We start from the raw sequence: 19,365 nt of genomic DNA, 5'->3' as shown, positions 1-19,365 counted from the left end.
TGCTGTACTGACAGATGTGTTACATCCTGCAGGCACACCAGCTGGCGAATCTACAGGCGCAGGCCAGCAATGGCTGCCTGACTGGCTCAGGCACCCCCAACAATGACGAGGAAGATGATGAAGATGATGAATATGACTATGACTATGAATCTCTCTCTGACGGTACAAAACATGTTTGTTGAGTCATTTTATTCTCAATTGCAAACAATGTCTTTGGTTAAAACAGAAGACTTCTCTCGTTTTCACGTACCTGAGGGTGTATTACTTGTTCAGAATAACATGCTTTGGACATATGTGCATTATACTGGTATGTTATTATAATAATGTCCCACTCCTTGGCCCTCTTAAGGTAGTTAATAATAAAACTACCAACAAGATCAAGCAAAGTGGGAGAACTATTGGTGCTTTTGAAAGATCAAACTGCGGAACAAATGTGAGTGTGAGCTGAGTGAAGTAGAATTTGTTTTCTTGCCACACAGCACACTGCAAGAACACAAGCGGCCTATAGTTCTAGGAAATGGAAGCCTGCTCATTGTTATCCACATGGAAGTTCCCAATCTCAGCTGCACTGTTAGAGGCCAGTTAGGACCATGGATGGATGAATCATCCCCACACAAAGGGAGGGTACACAGAATCTAGTACCATCCCTCCTCTGGTTACTGAGTAAGATTGGCAATAGCTGGTTCACTCACTTGGAGTCCACAAAAGGAGAAACAAGAATATATACAAACTAGGGAGTATCATTTACACTTTCACCCTCCTTATATAATCTAATCTACAATAACAACAACTAGCATTTATATAGCATCTTTAGGAAACTGGTAAAGGTGCTTCACAGGGGTGAAATCAAACAAAAATTGACACTGGGAACTTATTAGGAGAGGTGACTAAAAGCTTGGTGAAATAGGTCGGTTTGAAAGATGGTCCTAAAAGGGTGGGGGGGGGGGGGGGGGTGGGGGAGAGAGAAGGAGAGAGGTGAAAAGTTGGAGAGCTTTAAGGAGAGAATTCCAGAGCCTAGGGCCTCGGCAGCTGAAGGCTCATCTACCAGCGTCATAGAGTCATAACAGCATAAAAAGAGGACATTTGGCCTATCAAGTCCATGCCTGCTCTCTGTAGACCAATCCAGTCAATCCTATTCCCACGCTGTACCCCTGTAACCTGTAAGTTTAGTTGCCTCAAGTGCCTATCCATTTTCTTTTTGAAATCTTTGATTGTCTCTGCTTCCAACACCCTCGTATGCAGTGAGTTCCTGGTCACTCACTATCAGTCGCTCAGTAAAAAAAGTTCTTCCTCACATCCCCCCTGTATCGTTTGTCCAAAACCTTCAATCTGTGTCCCCTATCCTTGTATCATCAGTTAATGGGAACAGCTTTTCTTTGTCTACCATATCTAAACCTGTCATAATCTTGTACACTTCTATCAGATCTTCCCTCAACCTCCTTTGTTCCAAGGAGAACAACCCCACCTTCTCTAACCTAACCTTGTAACTAAAGTCCCCCATCCCTGGAACCATTCTGCTAAATCTGCTCTGCACCCTCTCAAGGACCCTCACATCCTTCAAAAAGTGTGGTGACCAGAATTGGATGCAATACTCTGGTTGTGACCTAAGCAGAGCTTTATAAAGGTTCAGCATAACTTCCCTGCTTTTGTACTCAATATCTCTATTTAAAAGGAGGCAGTGGCATAGTGGTAATATCACTGGGCTAGTAACCTAGAGGCCCAGGCAAATGCTCTGTGGACATGGGTTCGAATCCCACCACAACAGATGGTGAAATTTGAATTCAGTTAATAATTCTGGAATGAGAAAAGCTAGTCTAATGGTAACCATGAAACCATTGTTGATTGTTGTAAAAACCCATCTGGTTCATTAATGTCCTTCAGGGAAGGAAATCTGCTGTCTTGACCTGGTCTGGGCTACATGTGACTCCAGCCGCACAGCAATGTGGTTGACTCTTAAATGCCCTGTGAAATGGCTTAGCAAGCCACTCAGTTGTATCAAATGCTACGAAGTCTAAGAAAAGGAAAGAAAGCAGGCGGACCAACCCGGCATCGACCTAGGCACTGGAAGCAGCAATGGCAAACCAAGCCCTGTTGACCCTGCAAAGTCCTCCTTACTAATATCTGGGGGCTTGTTCTAAATTGGGAGAGCTGTCCCACAGACTAGTCAAGCAACAGCCTGACATAATCATATTCATGGAATCATACCTCACAGACAATGTCCCAGACATCACCATCACCATTCCTGAGTATGTCCTGTCCCACCAGCAGGACAGACCCACCAGAGATGGTGGCACAGTGTTATATGGTTGGGAGGGATTTGCCCTAGGAGTCCTCAGCATTGACTCAGGACTCCACGAAGTCTCATGGCATCAGGTCAAACATGGGCAAGGAAGCCTCCTGCTGATTACCAGCTACCACCCACCCCAGCCCCTCTCGGCTAATGAATCAGTGCTTCTCTATATTGGACACCATTGCAATTGGAGGTAGCAAGGGCACCAAATGTACTCTGGGTGGAGGAACTTCAATGTCAAGAGTGGCTCAGTAGCACCATTCCTGACCAGGTTTGCCGAGTCCTGAAGGACATAACTGGTAAACTGGGTCTGCAGCAGGTTGTGAGGGAACCAACAGGAGGGAAAAGCCAACTTGATCTCGTCCTCATCAATCTACCTGTTGCAGATGCATCTGTCAATAGAAATTGGTAGGACTAACCACCTCACAGTCCTTGTGGAGACGAAGTCCCGTCTTCACATTGAGGATACCCACCATTGTGTTGTGTGGCACTACCACCGTGCTAAATGGGATAGATTTCAAACAGATCTAGCAACTCAAAACTGAGCATCCAGGAGGTGCTGTGGGCCATCAGCAGCAGCAGAATTGTATTCAACCACAATCTGTAACCTCATGGCCCAGCATATCCCCCATTCTACCATTGACATCAAAAGGGGAAGCAACTCTTGTTCAACGAAGAGTGCCAGGAGCAGCACCACGCATACCTCAAAATGAGATATCAGCCTGGTGAAACTACAACATAGGACCACTTGCATGCCAAACAGCTAAAGCAGCATGTGATAGACAGGTCTAAGCAATCCCACAACCAACAGATCAAATTTAAACTCTGGAGTGCTGCCACATCCAGTTGTGAGTGGTGTTGGACAATTAAACAACTAACAGGAGGAGGAAGCTCCACAAATATCCCCATCCTCAATGATGGGGGAGCCCAGCACATCAGTGCAAAAGACAAAGCTGAAGCATTTGCATCCATCTTCAGCCAGAAGTGCTGAGTGGATGATCCATCTCAGCCTCCTCCTGAGGTCCCCAGCATCACAGATGCCAGTCGTCAGCCAGTCCGATTCACTCCACATGATATCAAGAAATGACTGAAGGCACTTGATACTGCAAAGGCTATGGGCCCTGACAACATTCCGGCAATAGTACTGAAGACTTGTGCTCCCAAACTAGCCGCGCCCCTAGCCAAGCTGTTCCAGTACAGCTACAACAATGGCATCTACCCGGCAATGTGGAAAATTGCCCAGGTATGTCCTATCCACAAAAAGCAGGACAAATCCAACCTGGCCACTTACGGCCCTATCAGTCTACTCTCAATCATCAGTAAAGTGATGGAAGGTGCCATCAACAGTGCTATCAAATGGCACTTGCTCAGCAATAACCTGCTCAGTGACGCTTAGTTTTGGGTTTCGCCAGGGCCACTCAACTCCTGACCTTATTACAGCCTTGGTCCATACATGGGTAAAAGAGCAGAACTGCAAAGGTGAGGTGAGAGTGACTGCCCTTGACATCAAGGCAGCATTTGACTGAGTATGGCATCAAGGAGCCCTAGCAAAACTGGAGTCAATGGAAATCAGGGGGAAAACTCTCCGCTGGTTGGATTCATACCTAGCACAAAGGACAACGGTTGTGGTTAGAGGTCAATCATCTCAATCCCAGGACATTACTACAGGAGTTCCTCAGGCTAGTGTCCTAGGCCCAACCATCTTCAGCTGCTTCATCAATGACCTTCCCTCCATCATAAGGTAAGAATTGAGGTGTTCGCCGATGATTGCACAATGTTCAGCACCATTCGCAACTCCTCAGATACTGAAACAGTCCATGTCCAGATGCAGCAAGACCTTTACTGTTGCTGGGCTGCAAGGATCCAGGCAAGTAGAGAGTATTCCATCACACTGCTAACTTGTGCCTTGTAGTTGGTGGACAGGCTTTGGGGAGTCAGGAGGTGAGTTACTCGCCACAGGATTCCTAGCCTCTGACCTGCTCTTGTAGCTATGGTATTTATATGGCTACTCCAGTCCTACCAGAGCCAGGTGCAGCTCCAACAACACTCAAGAACCTTGATACCATCCAGGACAAAGCAGCCCGCTTGATTGGAACCCCATCCACCACCTTCAACATTCACTCCCTCTACCACCGACGCACAGTGGCAGCAGTGTGTACCATCTACAAGATGCACTGCAGCAACACACCAAGGCTCTTTAGACAGTACCTTCCAAACCCGTGACCTCTACTCCCTAGAAGGTCAAGGGCAGCAGATGCATGCGAACACCACCACTGCACGTTACCCTCCAAGTAACACACCATCCTGGCTTGGAACTATATTACTGTTTCTTCACTGTTGCTGGGTCAAAATCCTGGAACTCTCTTCCTAACAGCACTGTGGGTGTACCTACCCCATATGGACTGCAGCGGTTGAAGAAGGTGGCGCACCACCACCTTCTCAAAAGCAATTAGAGATGGGCAATAAATGCTGTTCTAGCCAGCGACGCTCACATTCCATAAATGAATTTTTAAAAAATTCCAATCGGGAGATGCCAAAGGATTGAGTCACATGTAGGCCAGACCAGGTAAGGATGGCAGATTTCCTTCCTTAATGGACATTAGTGGGCCAGATGGGCTTTTATGACAAGCAACTATGATTATTTATTAGACTAGCTTTTAATTCCAGCTTTCTCAATTAAATTTCATTTTCTGTTATTGTGGTATTCAAACCCATGTCCCCAGAGCAATACCTGGATCTCTGGGTTGCTAGTGCAGTGACAATACCACTACACTACCACCAGGTGACTTAGCTCAGCTTTGCATAGCCAGCCTTTCCGTTACAGCCTTCCTATCAATTTTTACCCCTTCTGTTACCTCTACTATCTCCAATTCTCCCGATATTTTGTCAGCATCCTCTTCCTTAGTAAACAACGATGCAAAATACTCATTAAGAGTGGGGGCTTGAGTTGGAGAAATGCAAAGTTCTAGGAGAGTTGTAAGTCTGGAGGAGAACTGACAATATATAATATAGCCAGTTTCTTGACAGTTCTCCTCCAGCCCCCAAGTACTCTTATTCTTTCAATCAGTCTGATTGTCACAAAAATTCACTAAAATTAATCTTTTCATATTAATTTTGAGGAGAACTTTATGACTTTGAAAAATATTCAGCTGATCAGTGATAATGCTATCCATCAATCAGTTTCTGACAACAGTTTCTGGATGTTGACCAGTGTACCGGAAACTGTGGAGCTAGTTTAATTTGCATAATGTAGCTGGGCCTGTAGGCAGCCCATTGATGTTGTGATATCTGTGTCAGCCATTCTGTGTTGCTAACCAAATTATTGCATAATAGCCCCAGCTGCAATTGTGTTTGATCAAAAGCATAAACCTAAGGCCAGAATTTTACGTTGGGCGAGAGGCCCTGCCCACTGGCCGAAAAGTCGGTGGCGAGCCTGCCTCCGCCGGGCCTGGGGAGCCATGCAGGGATTTAATACTCCCCAGGCCCTCAATTGCTCTTGGGCGGGACTTCCACCTCCTTGAGGCAGGAAGTCCCGCCTAATGGAGCTGCCGGCCAATCAGTGGGCCATCAGCTCTTAGTCCCAGCAGCACCACTGGGAGTGGTGGCCACTGCTGGGACGACACCCAGCCATTGGACGCAAGAGGAAGGATGGCCCCTTCAGGTAAGTCTTTAGGGCCTCGCTGGGACCTTTGGCCAGGCCCCGGCAGGCAAAGTGATGGCGGGGAGGGTTGGTTTGTGGAGGGGGAATGTTGTGCATTGGGGGCTTTGGGGGTGGCCCTCTGTGGGGCACAGGGTGCTCAATCAGGAGCACCCCCCCTCCCCCCGGCAAGAAGGCTGCCTGTTTTTACCAGGCGGGGTTCTTGGGGCCTTTGCCGTCCTGCTGCCGAGGGTAAAATATCCATGGTGGCGGGAGGAGGCCCTTAAGTGGCCGTTAATTGGCCACATAAGGGCCTTGATTGGCTGGGGCGGTTGGGCTGTTTCTCGCCATCGCTGCCCCATGTAAAATTGCAGCTGGGGCAGGAGGGGGTCGGGAACGGCAGGGCCATAAAATTCTGGTCTCAGTTTCTGTTCTTAGGGTGGGCATTTAGACCCAACTGTAAAGGAGTGAAAAGAGGGGAGGCAGTGAGCATAAATCACTGGCATGCTCCGTGCCACAGTATAGAGCAAAGGCTGACTGCAGTCTCCTGTATATAATGGATTCTGCTAGCACAGTTGTAATGTTGGTATGAGGTGCACAGGCTATGGTGGGGGTTTTGAACGTGTTACATTGCAGAGTCTATGAGAAACAAATTCCAGCAAAATTCTTGGGTAAATGTAATACCTAAAAATAAACGTCGGCACAGATTAAATTTGGATTAAAAGGAAAAGTGCAGCTCCATCCCTGGCTTAGCAGCTTTATGCAGTGGGTAGTAGTGGTATACAGAGCTGAGCATTCCCATGTTTGTCCCTGCTCTATATTGAGTTAGCTGATCCCAGCTTCAGCAGCAACACAACTGCAACAATTAGTCTCAGCACCCCTGTGCAAGAGAGGAGGGAATTTATCCCGAATTCCCACTCCTGAACTAGCTAGAGAGTATGTAAATATTGGCTGTGAACATAATTGTGCAGGATCGTGGTGCCTCCCATAGTTAAATACCCTGCCAGGACAGTCATGGCTCACACTTAAAAAACAGCCACCACCTGGTTAATGTAAAGCGAGGCATCTGGTGCCTGTGGGACTAAACCCCATGGAGAATTCAACAACTGCAGGAAGGGAGAGTGGCGGGAAAAGAACTCCCATAAAAAGTCCTTAAAATTAGAAGTGTGAAACGATAAGCCATCAATTCAACCTAAACTGCATTGCATTTTGATATCTCTTTATGTCCTCATGGTTTAAATGCACACTTCTACTTCTTTTGTTTTGTTTAGTACATAGGACACATACAATGAGATGCTCATACAGCCCATTCACTTCATTGAAAACCACTGAATTTTCTGATACCTCTGTGGTTTTCCATTCCTTCCTTTCTGTTATATTTTTCAATGCCTGCCTACGCTTTGCCTTAACGTGATAGTTTCCTGGGTTTGTAAATGAAATGGCAGTGATGAAGTAATTGGCGGTGAGCCAACGGCATCTTCCAAATCCTTCATAGACTTTGACGAGAAGTTTTGAAACAGGACAGTGACCTGCCAGCACACCATTCTGCAGCAACTGTGAACCTGTCCCTATGGGCAACAGGATGACACTTTTGGCAAAATCTTACTGCTTTTAAACATTTTCAGAAGTCAGGACAGAAGTGGGTCCCAACCCTGCTGGTGATGCCTGGTCGCCCGCCTGCGCGACCTACTGGAGGCAGCCTCTGGGAGTACCGTCCAATTAGGCAGGCAGAACAGGCACCCAGCTGGTCCAGTGGGAGGGCCTGCAGCAATGTCCTGCCGGCAGCCCCACTGGGAGAGGTGGGCACTGCTGAAGCAGGCAGGAGAATACAATCTGGAGGCGCCCTCTGAAGAATTGCATATTATTTAAAATGAACCGTGTCCACGGCAGCCAGGCCAACATTGTGGTGGGGGAATCCCCTCCACAGGATGGCCTGCGGCTGCAGCTGTGGCCCTGTGGCAGAAGCTGCCCAGATGACTGGGGGTGGGGGAAGGAGTTGCTTTACAGGATTTGCTGACCCCCCCCACCACCCCCCAGCCTGCTGCCAGGAGGCTGTCTCCAGGGACCTGCTGGGCTTCATCCACAGCGCAGGGCCTGTCTGCTGCCATTAAGATCCTGGTGGCATCCCCAATCTGTCCCTATTTGGCCAGGTAATTGGCACTAATTGGCTACCCATTGCTTCCGGGTGGGTAGCCACTTCCGTTGCTTACCCGCCTCTGGCAAAAGTGGCCAGAGGCGGGAATGCGTCGGGCGGCCAATCCAACGCACCATTCTCAAAAATTCCCCCATCGCCCACCAGCAACGCCGTCTCCACACAGCTGATACAATTCTGCCCGAAGTCAGAGGTATTGAAGTTAATTGTTCCAGAGATTTAACCTGCCTAAAAATATTAGTGTGATAACAACATCCTTTAAACATCGCTTCTCTGATTGTCACTACCAATCAAGACAATTATCGAGTCTGTAAACTGCAGCCCATGTAGATAATGCAGTTTAGGCCTTCCGGAGCTAACAATTAGTCAGCTATTGAATCCATATCCCTAATACCTACAGCAACAGTCCAAACCACATTCATTGTTCGGTGTTTTCAGACGTCAATATGTGTAACTCTGTGACACGTGACTAGCTTAAAGTGTAGATTCCACCTCGGAGCATTACTGAACTGAAAAACGAGGAGGTTCAGGACCATCAGCTTCGAGTAGTTTCATGGCACAGTGTTAGCAGTGACAGTGCTGCCATTTGTGTGCAGGTGTTATGGGACCAACTTCTTTAGAAGCTGTAGCCGTCAGGGAATGTCTCTGTAATCACTTCACATGCTGCTGTTTCAATCACACTCCTGATGATTCCAGTTGTCAGTTAATTAAATCAAGAGTTCTGGCACCTTTGAATGGATAGGAGTAGAATATAAGCAGGCTGCTGTCCTTCCTTCTGTCCTTTACTTTTCTTTCTGTCCTTTCTTCCTCCTGCCTCAGTGTAGTAGCATCAGAAAGCAGAAGTATGGGACTGTAACTTTTTAGGATTTATCGACTACTTTAATTGAATTGGAATCTCGCCTATGTTCTATGTTCAAAGCATCCTGTCTTAATTGTTAATGCTGTTACTCAGTTGTGTGTCCCTTAGGTGTTCTGTGAATAGGTCCACACCACAAATTCTGTTCCCTAGCCACCGACTCCATCCCATATTTGACCCCAAGATTAGCATTTGTCCACATATCCGTGCCATCACCAAGACTACCTACTCCCACCTCGATAAAATTGTCTTGTCACTGCACCTGCCCCATCTCATCTGCTGCTGAAACCTTCATCCTTGCCTTTGTTACCTCTAGCCTTGACTATTAAATATTCTCCTGGCCGGTCTCCTATCTTACACTCTCTGTAAACTTGAGGTCATCCAAAACTCTGCTATCGGTGCCCTCATTTGCACTAAATCTCATTCACCCATCACCTGTGTTCTCCCTGACCGACTTTGGCTCCTGATTAAGCAATGCTTCAATTTTAAAACTCTCATTCCTGTTTTCAAATCCCTCCATGGCCTTGCCCCATCCCCCAATTCCACAACCCACCCCCACCCCCCCACAACCACCACCTCCAATCTCTAATCTCCTCCAGCCTCACAACCCTCCAACATTCTGCACTCCTCCAATTCTCTTGATCATCCCCGATTTTAATCGCTGCACCATTGGCAGCTTTGCTTTCAGCTGCCGAGGCCCTAAACTCTGGAATTCCCTCCCTAAACCTCTCTGCCTCTCTTTCCTCCTTTAGGATCCTCCTTAAAGCCTACCACTTTGACCAAACTTTTGCTCATCTGCCCGAAATATCTCCTTATGTGACTTGATGTCAAATTTTGTTTGTTAACATTCGGTGAAGTGTCTTGCAACCTTTTGCTATGTTAAAGGCGCTAGAGAAATACAAGTTGTTGTTGTTGAAGAGTTACTCATTTTGCTACAGTTTGACTAATATTTAATCTTTCTTAAACTCACTGTGCCAACTAATTTCTGATTCTTTGCTCTTATTCTGTTTCTGTCTTATGTTCTCCTGTAGCCGATGCCCTTATTGCTTCCTTCTTTCCTGCTGTGAATGGCCAAGAAGGTAAAAGCCCCAGTTTCGCCACTAACTAATGCCAAAGATATTCTGAGTGCTGCACTGTGGGGATGAGAGGGCTGGGGAGGGTGTGACATTAATATTAGCTTTAATATTTCGATGTTGTGAAATACATCTTTAATGCATTTTGGCAATACTTTACAATTTTCAAGGTGATTATAATTGGGGAATTGATCCTCCAATCCATCCTGTCTTCAGGTTTGCTGGACTGATGGATCTGATTCAAAAGCAAAATACGGCGGGTGCTGGAAATCTGAAATAAAAACAGAAAATGCTGGAAATACACAGGAGGTCAGGCAGCATCTTTGGAGAGAGAAACCGAGTTAATGTTTTAGGTCTGTGACCTTTCGTCAGAACTGGGAAATGTTAGAAATATAATAGGTTTTGAGAAAGTGAAGGCGGGGGGGAGGGGTGGAAAAATAACAAAAAGGTGGAAGATAGGAGAGATGAAATGACAAAAGAGTTTGTGGTGCAGGGCCACAGGATGTGGTAATAGTAAAGAATCAAATGGTGTGGCTAGAGGAGGTGTGAATAGTGAAAGATGAATAGCTGCTGTTTGAAAGCAAAGAAAGGGGAAAACAAGAGAGCAAAACTAAAACATGCTAAGAGAAAGGGAACATAGTGGGGGCAGGGATTACAGTTTGAAAGTGTTGAACTCAATGTTGAGTCCAGAAGGCTGTAAAGTGCTTAATTGAAAGATGAGGTGCTGTTACCTGGAGCTTGCATTGAGCTTCATTGGAACACCACAGGAGGCTGAGGACAGAGAGATCCTGGGGGGACAGTGGCGTAGTGATAATGTCACTGAACTAGCGATTCAGGGGCCATGCTAATGGCCTGGGGACACGGGTTCAGATCCCATCATGGCAGCTGATGGAATTTAAATTCAATTAATTAGTAAAAATCTGGAATTGAAAGCTAGTCTCAGTAACTGTGCTATGAAACTATCATCAATTGTTGTAAAAACCCATCTGGTTCACTAATGTCCTTTAGGGAAGGAAATCTGCTGTCTTTACCTGGTCTGGCCTACATGTGACTCCAGACCCTACTACACCCACAACCCAAGCAAACACATCTTCACCTCCCCTCCCCTTTCAGCCTTTCAAAGGGACCATTCCCTCCACAACACCCTAGCCCACTCTTGAATCACCCCAAAACCCCCTCCGCTTCCCACAGCATCTTTTCATGTAAGCATAGGAGGTGCAACACCTGCCCTTTTACCGCCTCCGTCCTCACCACCCAAGGCCCCAAACCCTCCTTCCAAGTAAAACAACGATTTATGTGTACTTATTTCAATTTAGTATACTGTATGCGCTGCTCATATCAGGGAGACCAAGCGCAGATTGGGTGACTACTTTGCAGAATACTTCCGTTCAGTCTGCAAGCATGACTCCAAGCTTCTGGTCGCCTGTTATTTTAATTCTCCACCTTACTGTCACACTGACCTCTGTGCCCTCGGCCTCCTGCAGTGTTCCAATGAAGCTCAACACAAGCTTGAGGAACAGTACCTCATCTTTCGATTAGGCACTTTACAGCCGACTTCAAAACTAAGTTTAACAATTTCGGATCATAACCTTTTTCTCCTTTTGTTTCTTTTTTCTTTGCGGGTTTTGGTTTTGTTGCCTTGTTTCTCTCTTGATTTTGCTTTCAGATGGCAGCTGTTCATCATTCGCCATTCACACCTCCTCCAGACACATCGTTTGTTTGTTTGTCCCATTCCCACTCTCTTTCGCCTTATACCACAAACCCTTTTGTCTCCTGTCTTCCATCCTTACACAGACCTTCCCTTTTGTCCTTTTTCCAACCCTCCCCCCTTTCACTTGCTCAAAACCTATTATATTTCTAACTTTTCCCAGTTCTGATAAAAGGTCATCAACCTTAAACCTTGGGCTCAATTTTCCTTTGGGTTTCGGGATGCCGACATCAAGACCAAATGAGGATCCCAAGCCAGTACTGTCCACCTCTGAGTTCCCCATCCGCCTCAGGATGGTGAGCAGGCTCCCCAACGCGGCAAACCCAATCAAAATGCTGGCACCTTTGAGGCCTCGGCATCAACACTGGGAGAGGTGGGCACTGCTGAGGCAGGTAGGAGATTGAGAGGGTGCCTCAATATGGAGGTCCCCTTGAAGGGGTAAGTTTAAAATAAAAATTTGGAGGGGAGGCCCCTCAGATTGGAGCAGAAACCCCATCAGATGGCTCGTTAGGCTCCAGGGGTTGCTTTTCCTGCCTGGGGCTCCCTCTTTGGGGGCATGGAGCTTCCAGTTCCGATGAACCGTCTGGACTGGCGTAGTGAGGCCATATCATGGAGCTGGTGGCCTCCCCACGTAGTGGTGGAGCCACTCCACTGCTGGCAAATTGCCGATGGCCCATCTAAATTGCCCCTAATTGGGGCCTTAAATAAGGTAATTGGCTGCCTGCCTCCTTTCAGCAGGCAGCTGATCCGGATCCCTGCCCATCACTGGGAAACCACCCGGACGCAGCTCCCCACTATTTTCTCAGCTTCCATGCCTCCAATCCCACCACCTGAGGCCAGGCGAATTCTGCCCATTAACTCCGTGTCTGTCTCCACAGATGCTGCCTGACCTGCTGAGTATTTTCAGCACTTTTTGTTTTTATTTATGACAGATGTGATCAGTGAACCTGTCACTACAATCGCTGCTGTGTGTGAACTGATATAAACAGTGATAGTCTGCACAGCCTTGCCTATACTTTAAATGTTGCCTCCTGTGAGTAGCAGAAGTGCTGATCAGCTTGAAGCTTTTGATAGACTGATATTACATTCATACAAAGAATAAGACTGGACGTGTGGAAGTAATTACCAGACAGTTATTTTGTTAGGTTGCCTGCATTGTGAGGTGAGATTTAATCTGGGAAATCATTCCAGTGTATCTCCTAATATTTTTGTAATGCAGAATGTTGGTGGTTTTATTTATTTATTGGCCTGTATAGTTGAAATTTGGTAGAGTCCATACTGAATGGTTAATGAGTATGGCATAATTATTGCTAAGCTATCCAGTGATAATGGGCGGTATATAAAGCAACAGGGTTGAGACCGGAACAGTGTGAATGTCCTGCAAACAGCTTATTAATACCTTCCTGTATATTATAACTTCCTTGATTTATTCTGCAAAATATATTTAAAAAGCTGTCTGATGCTAATAAAGTTATAATTTTCTTATTTTTTTTCTGTATTCATCTAGTATTTTCTGCTTCTGTTTTTCACCCAACTAATGACAGTGACAGATATTCAGCTTCTCTTTGATCACCATATGAATATTGCAGCCTTTGTACATAAATATTTCAGTTGGCACACTGTTGGCAGTATATTCACAACGTTAATCATTCTGTCACCAACAGTGCCAGCTAAGGAAGTTTTCCATTATAACTGTTTTCCAAATGCTTTTAGTTTTAGTTTAGTTTTAGAGATACAGCACTGAAACAGGCCCTTCGGCCCACCGAGTCTGTGCCGACCATCAACCACCCATTTATACTAATCCTACACTAATTCCATATTCCTACCACATCCCCACCTGTCCCTATATTTCCCTACCACCTACCTATACTAGGGGCAATTTTATAATGGCCAATTAACCTAGCAACCTGCAAGTCTTTGGCATGTGGGAGGAAACCGGAGCACCCGGAGGAAACCCACACAGACACAGGGAGAACTTGCAAACTCCACACAGGCAGTACCCAGAATTGAACCCGGGTCGCTGGAGCTGTGAGGCTGCGATGCTAACCACTGCGCCACTGTGCCGCCCATTTCTTTCCCCCAAACGAATGGGTTGTTCTTTCCCGTAATATTTGCAAAAAAAATTAGAACAGTAGATTGAGCACATCCAAACATCGCATTCCAGACGCCATACTTTGTTACGGATGCAGAGTAATCTTAAAATGCTGACCTCCCCTCGACTGCTGCTGAATATTGAACAAGCACATTCCAATCCACGAAATGTCCTGACAAAGCAACATGACTGTGTCAGTCTGTGTTTACTTCCCAACAATTAGATTATACATGCTTAAAGGGGTGCAGCTCCACCTAGGTAAAATAACACATTGTGCATTAGGTGGTATAGCATTCCTTTCGTTTTAAACCAGTCTATCTTTTAACTTACTATGAGTGAACCTAGTTTATACTTTGTTCTTTACACTTCAGTGATTGTATTCTGTACACATTGCAGATGCCAAGTTTCATGTACAATGCATGTGGCACACTTGTGTGCCTGATTTGCTCAAATTGCATATTTTTAAAACTGCAACAGATCACATTTCACCAGATTAGGAATCTGCCAAGCAGCAAGCAGATAAGTAAACCACCAATCATGAAATTCAAAAAATTGAAGGGGCCTAAATTCAGCATCGCTGTGCCTGTTTCACAGACATATTGCGAGTGCAATGGTCTTGAATTTGGCTGAGCAATGGCCCGTGCCTGATTTACCCGTGTGTTCAGACTGCTGCTAAGTTCATCAGGCAGCTTTGGCATCTGCCTGAAATGAGGCCAGGCCTCATTTCAATATTGATATGAGGGCCCTGCGCCCATTTTCAGGAAACTTGTTACAACTATTTGGAACTTGCGCTGTGCAAGCCAACTAGTTGTTCAGGCTCTGCAGATGCCTAGTCATAAATGTGAAGCCTGATAGAGCAGGAGTGCTGTGTCCGCCTCCATATCAATATGGTGGACCCTGCCAGCCGCACTCGCCCTCTCCAGTTTGCTTCCACCGTTACCCCAGACTTGCTAAATTTGAAGGGCCCTGATTGGCTCCCACAGTTCACTGGATCTGTTCCAATTTATGATGTTCTTGTGCCTCTCTTTTGGTGTGTGAGTTCAGTGTGATTATTTCTCACCTGTTACTGGACGTTCTTGAATTTAGGTCCTTAAGAACCACAAATGGACAGTCAGCAACTGCTACCAATCAAAAAAAGACAAACCACTCAAATTGTTCCATACATGTTTTGAAAGTCCTCTTAATTGCTCTTACTTTCTCCAATAAGTTGAACATTTACTACAGGAAATAGGAATTTGTAATGTGATAAAGATATAAAAATGACCACATTTACAATAAATTGATTTAAGCTTTCAAATCACATTTTAATGTTTGAAATGCCTGTAACTTTGTTTTCTATTAGAGGCCTGTGCCAACATGAGAAGCCTGAGCCTTGAATTCATGTGGGAACGATATAGAGAAGCAAGTTTGCAGGGAAATTACAGAGAGGTGCAAAAACTATAATGTAAGGATAGATAAAGTCCCCCATTATGACCATATAGACTGGGATAGTAGTAAAGGCAGAGGGGGGAAGAGTTTCTGAAGTGTGTTAAGGAGAATTTTCTTGATCAGTAAGTTTCCGGCCCAACGAGGAAGGAGGCATTGCTGAATCCGGTTCTGGGGAATGAAGTAGGTCGGGTGGATCGAGTGTCAGTAGGGGAGCATTTAGGGAACAGTGATCATCGTATCATAAGGTTTAGGTTAGCTAAGGAAAAGAACAAGGAGCAATCCAGAGTAAAAACACAATTTCAGTGGGGTGAGAACGGATCTGCCCCAGGTAAATTGGAATTAAGGATTGGCAGGCAAACCAATAACGGAGCAATGGGCTGCCTTTAAAGGGGAGATGGTTTGAGTACCGTTGAACTACTTTCCCGTGAGGGGGGAGGATTGGGCACACAAAACCAGAGCTCCCTGGATGACAAAAGAAACAGACAATAAGATGAACCAAAAAAAGGGTGCATATGACAGATGTCAGGTTGATAATGCAAGTGAGAACCAGGCTGAATATGGCAAGTTCAGAGGGGAGGTGAAAAAGGAAATAAGAGAGGCAAAGTGAGAATATGAGGAGATTGGCAGCTAACATAAAAAGCAATCCAAAAGACTTCTATAGGGACATAAATAGTAAAAGGGTAGTAAGAGGAGGAGTGGGGAGTGGGACCAATTAGGGAACAAAAAGATGAATGGAGGCACAGGGCATGGCTGAGGAACTAAAAGAGTGCTTTGCATTTGTTTTTACCAAGGAAGAAGAAGTTATAATTAAAGGGGAGGTAATTGAGATACTGGATGGGCTAAAAATTGATAAAGAGGAGGTATTAGAAAGGAGGAATACTGGCACCCTGCTTGGCTCAACATCCTGAGGCAAGGGAGGGGGTGGAGTTAGTGAAATAGGCTTCAGTATGAAAACTTAGCAATTATTTCTGTTTTATATGGGATCATGTATTTTGAAACAGAAAATCAGCTGAATTGCCGTTATGTGGTGGGCATGATATAAGCGAATGGAGCAAGAAACTTTAATATTACCCAGCACATTAAAAGTTTAATGCAACTTATTATGAGATTACCAGTAAATAATGCAGAACATAAAGACAGCTGTTGTGTCCTAACAGTTTTACTGCAGTTCTTAGCAGCTTATGTATTACCTCACACTGCACCTAAATAGGAAACTTGTGATGGATTTTGTCTGGGAATGAAGTAGTGGGTTGAACAAAACAATAGAAAAAGGAATGTTTTGTGAACTGGATTGAGCCAATTGCACCTTCAACCAAAGCAACTTAAATGACAGATGCAATAGCGTACTTATCACTTCTATCTCTGTACCATGTGCTGCCTGGAAATGGGATCAACTGCAGGGGTCTGGGAATGTATAGGTGCAGTCTGCTCAGGCCCCCCAACACTTCAGCAGCAAGATTGTTAATCCATTTGTTTTAAATTGAAATGCATATTTTTGTATATTCTGCTGGGTAGAATTATAATATTGGTAAGTTTAATATTGGCAACTAAAGCAAAGTTACTCTTAAATAATGTAGTTTTCACAAAATTTATATTGCACAACTGTTGTCAACATACCTGCTAGTCTTCTGCCTGACTGTCCAATATCAGCTTCTGAAAACTACTGATTATTCCAAAGAGTAACTTCACATTAATTGCCATATGCTTGAAAATATCGTTGCATGTTTTATGATCAGGAGTAATCTGCTCAAATCATTCTGCTGCATTGAAAACATTCTGTAGGTAATGAAAAATTGTCCCATAAGAGTCTGTTCTTTCCTTTCTAGACAATATCCTTGATGACAGGCCTGAAAACAAGCCATCGAGTGATAAATTCCACTTCGAGTACACAGAAGAAACTCCACGGAGAATTAAGAAAATATCAACTGATGCAATGTTACAGAGCAAAGAAAAGACAAAGCAGAAAAGATTTATTGTGAGAAATGGCACATTTGCATTACTAAATTTAGAAGTCTCAGTTAATGATGTTATTTTCCCTCCTGCTGAGGAAATATGCACAACAATGTAAGAATATAATGATAGCGTTGTGCAGGTGTTGCTGGACTGTGGTGAGGTTTAACAGGGTTTGAAGCAATAAAACTAAGGGTAGAAATTATGATAGTGGACAGTACTTAATGGCTTTGTACGACATTGTTTTTTTAAATTAATTTGTTTGTTATAAATTGGTAAATAGCAGAGGAATATCGTATGAATGTATTAAGTGTCAGCCATGGCTCAGTGGGAGCACTCTTGCCTCTGAGTTAAGTTCAAGTCCCACTCCAGAGACCTGAGCGCATAATCCAGGCTAACACTCCAGTGCAATACTGAGGGAATACTACATTGCCGGAGATGTCATCTTGCCAATCAATATTTTAACCGAGGCCCTGTCTGCCCTCTCGAGTGGACTTAAATCTTAATGCTCTTCAAAGAAGAGCAGGGGAGTTTTTCCCTGGTGTCCTGGTCAATATTTATCCCTCAACCAACATCATTTTAAAAATAACACAGGTTATCTTATTATTTCATTGCTGTTATGGGAGCTTGCTGTGCATAAATTGGCTGCCACATTTCCTACTGAAGTGACTACCCTTCAAATGTACTCATTGGCTATAAAACATCTTGGAATGTCCTGAGGTCATGAATGGCACTATATAAATACAAGTCTTTCTCACTTATTTGGTGAATGAATCCTACTAAATATTCAAATGAGACATTGCTGCCATACTTGGGGTAGCAGTGATGAGCTGCGTGTCATGGATTTCTTTGTTGTTTGCTTAATTCCCAGGTTTACGATATGGAATTGGGTGAAGAGTTCTACCTGCCTCAAAACAAAAAGGAGAGCAGACAGATAGCACCTGAACTCTCAGACCTGGTCATTTACTGTCAGGCCATCAAGTTCACAGGTCAACACAACTAGATGCTTCTTACTTAGACACTCCTTATAGGCAGCATGTTATTATTTTGTCTATCCAGTAACCATTGAAGATGATGGTATCATCAGAAATTACCAGTCCATGGAATGAACAGGAGTCAAATACAAAAGTGAGAGTCACTGGAATTCTAATAAGGGGAGCTCTATCGTACAATACACAAATCAGCAGGGGAATGTAGGCTGGAAATGTATGGGAGGTTGAACAGATGTGTTAATCCTGAACATATCCACCAATTGGCTCAAAATAAAGATGATTGGTAATAATCTGGTGAATTCACATAATAACCTGCATGAGAAAGTTACAAGTTAAAAAGAAATAAACTGAAATATATATTAAAAGTAGTTCCGAAGCTCCCCACGCTCTAGTGCAGGAGACACTAAACTATCCTGTGCTTCCAGTGAACGAGAAGCATGCGCGTTCTGTGCCAGCCTTACTAGTCATAGAGGGCTCTCAGTACACCAGGCACCAACACAACTCGAGATCTCAGTACACAAAATGTTAACTGTACACAGGGTAGGTCATTCTGAGCTCCTAATGCTGTGATTGATGCACATCTTGAACTCCTAAGGGGTAATTGTGTAAGGTGTTGCACCAGATATGGAGCCTTAGTAGGTCAGTGAGGAGTCCTGAAAAACTGTAGGCCAGATTTGGCTTTGAGTGACGAATGAATGGTGCCAACCATTCATTACACTTACATTTGTCCATAGACTATCTATGGGCTTTTACAAGGCAAGTTGCTGTCAGCCAAATATCCAACAGTGGAGCACCTTCTACAAGGGACCTTGGACCTGTGTGAACAGGGTGTCTATCCTTAACCAATTAGATTGAAGAGTCATTAATGGGCAATACAGCATCTGAACCAGGAAATGTCAGTTAGAATAACAGATTCAGTGTCAAAATAGGTATAGAAAGTGAAATAAAGAGCGGGAAAGAAAGATCAGATTAAGAGAGAGAAATAAAAGAAACAAAAAGGCAAAGTAAAAAAAAAACATTTTATTTACATTTAAAAAAAATCTCCAATAGTTATTAAAAGCAGAAGGAATGAGACTCCACATTTCTAAAAGTTAATTTTCAGTGCCAGAGAGGTTTTTTTTGGCAGTAATTAAGTTTTACCCACACTATTAAAGGGTACTTAGATTGGAATGAATAAGCCCTAATCT

The 19,365-nt window shown here is 44.5% G+C and overlaps 1 protein-coding gene across 3 annotated transcripts in view; it reads left to right on the top strand.

The window, feature by feature from the left end:
• LOC137380575 (1-phosphatidylinositol 4,5-bisphosphate phosphodiesterase epsilon-1-like) overlaps positions 1-19,365 on the top strand; it is a 462,270-nt gene that overhangs the window by 389,904 nt on the left and 53,001 nt on the right. For all 3 annotated transcript variants that reach the window (XM_068052607.1, XM_068052608.1, XM_068052609.1), the window contains exons 20-22: positions 33-162; positions 17,063-17,211; positions 18,058-18,175. In XM_068052607.1, the coding sequence (XP_067908708.1) occupies positions 33-162; positions 17,063-17,211; positions 18,058-18,175 (397 nt within the window). The remainder of the gene's footprint in view (positions 1-32; positions 163-17,062; positions 17,212-18,057; positions 18,176-19,365) is intronic.

The sequence above is a fragment of the Heterodontus francisci genome, chromosome 20 (assembly GCF_036365525.1).
Source record: "Heterodontus francisci isolate sHetFra1 chromosome 20, sHetFra1.hap1, whole genome shotgun sequence".
In the NCBI taxonomy this organism is placed as follows: Eukaryota; Metazoa; Chordata; class Chondrichthyes; order Heterodontiformes; family Heterodontidae; genus Heterodontus; species Heterodontus francisci.
The sequence above is the reverse complement of the archived record's forward strand: the minus strand, read 5'-3'. Positions and strand labels throughout refer to the sequence as shown.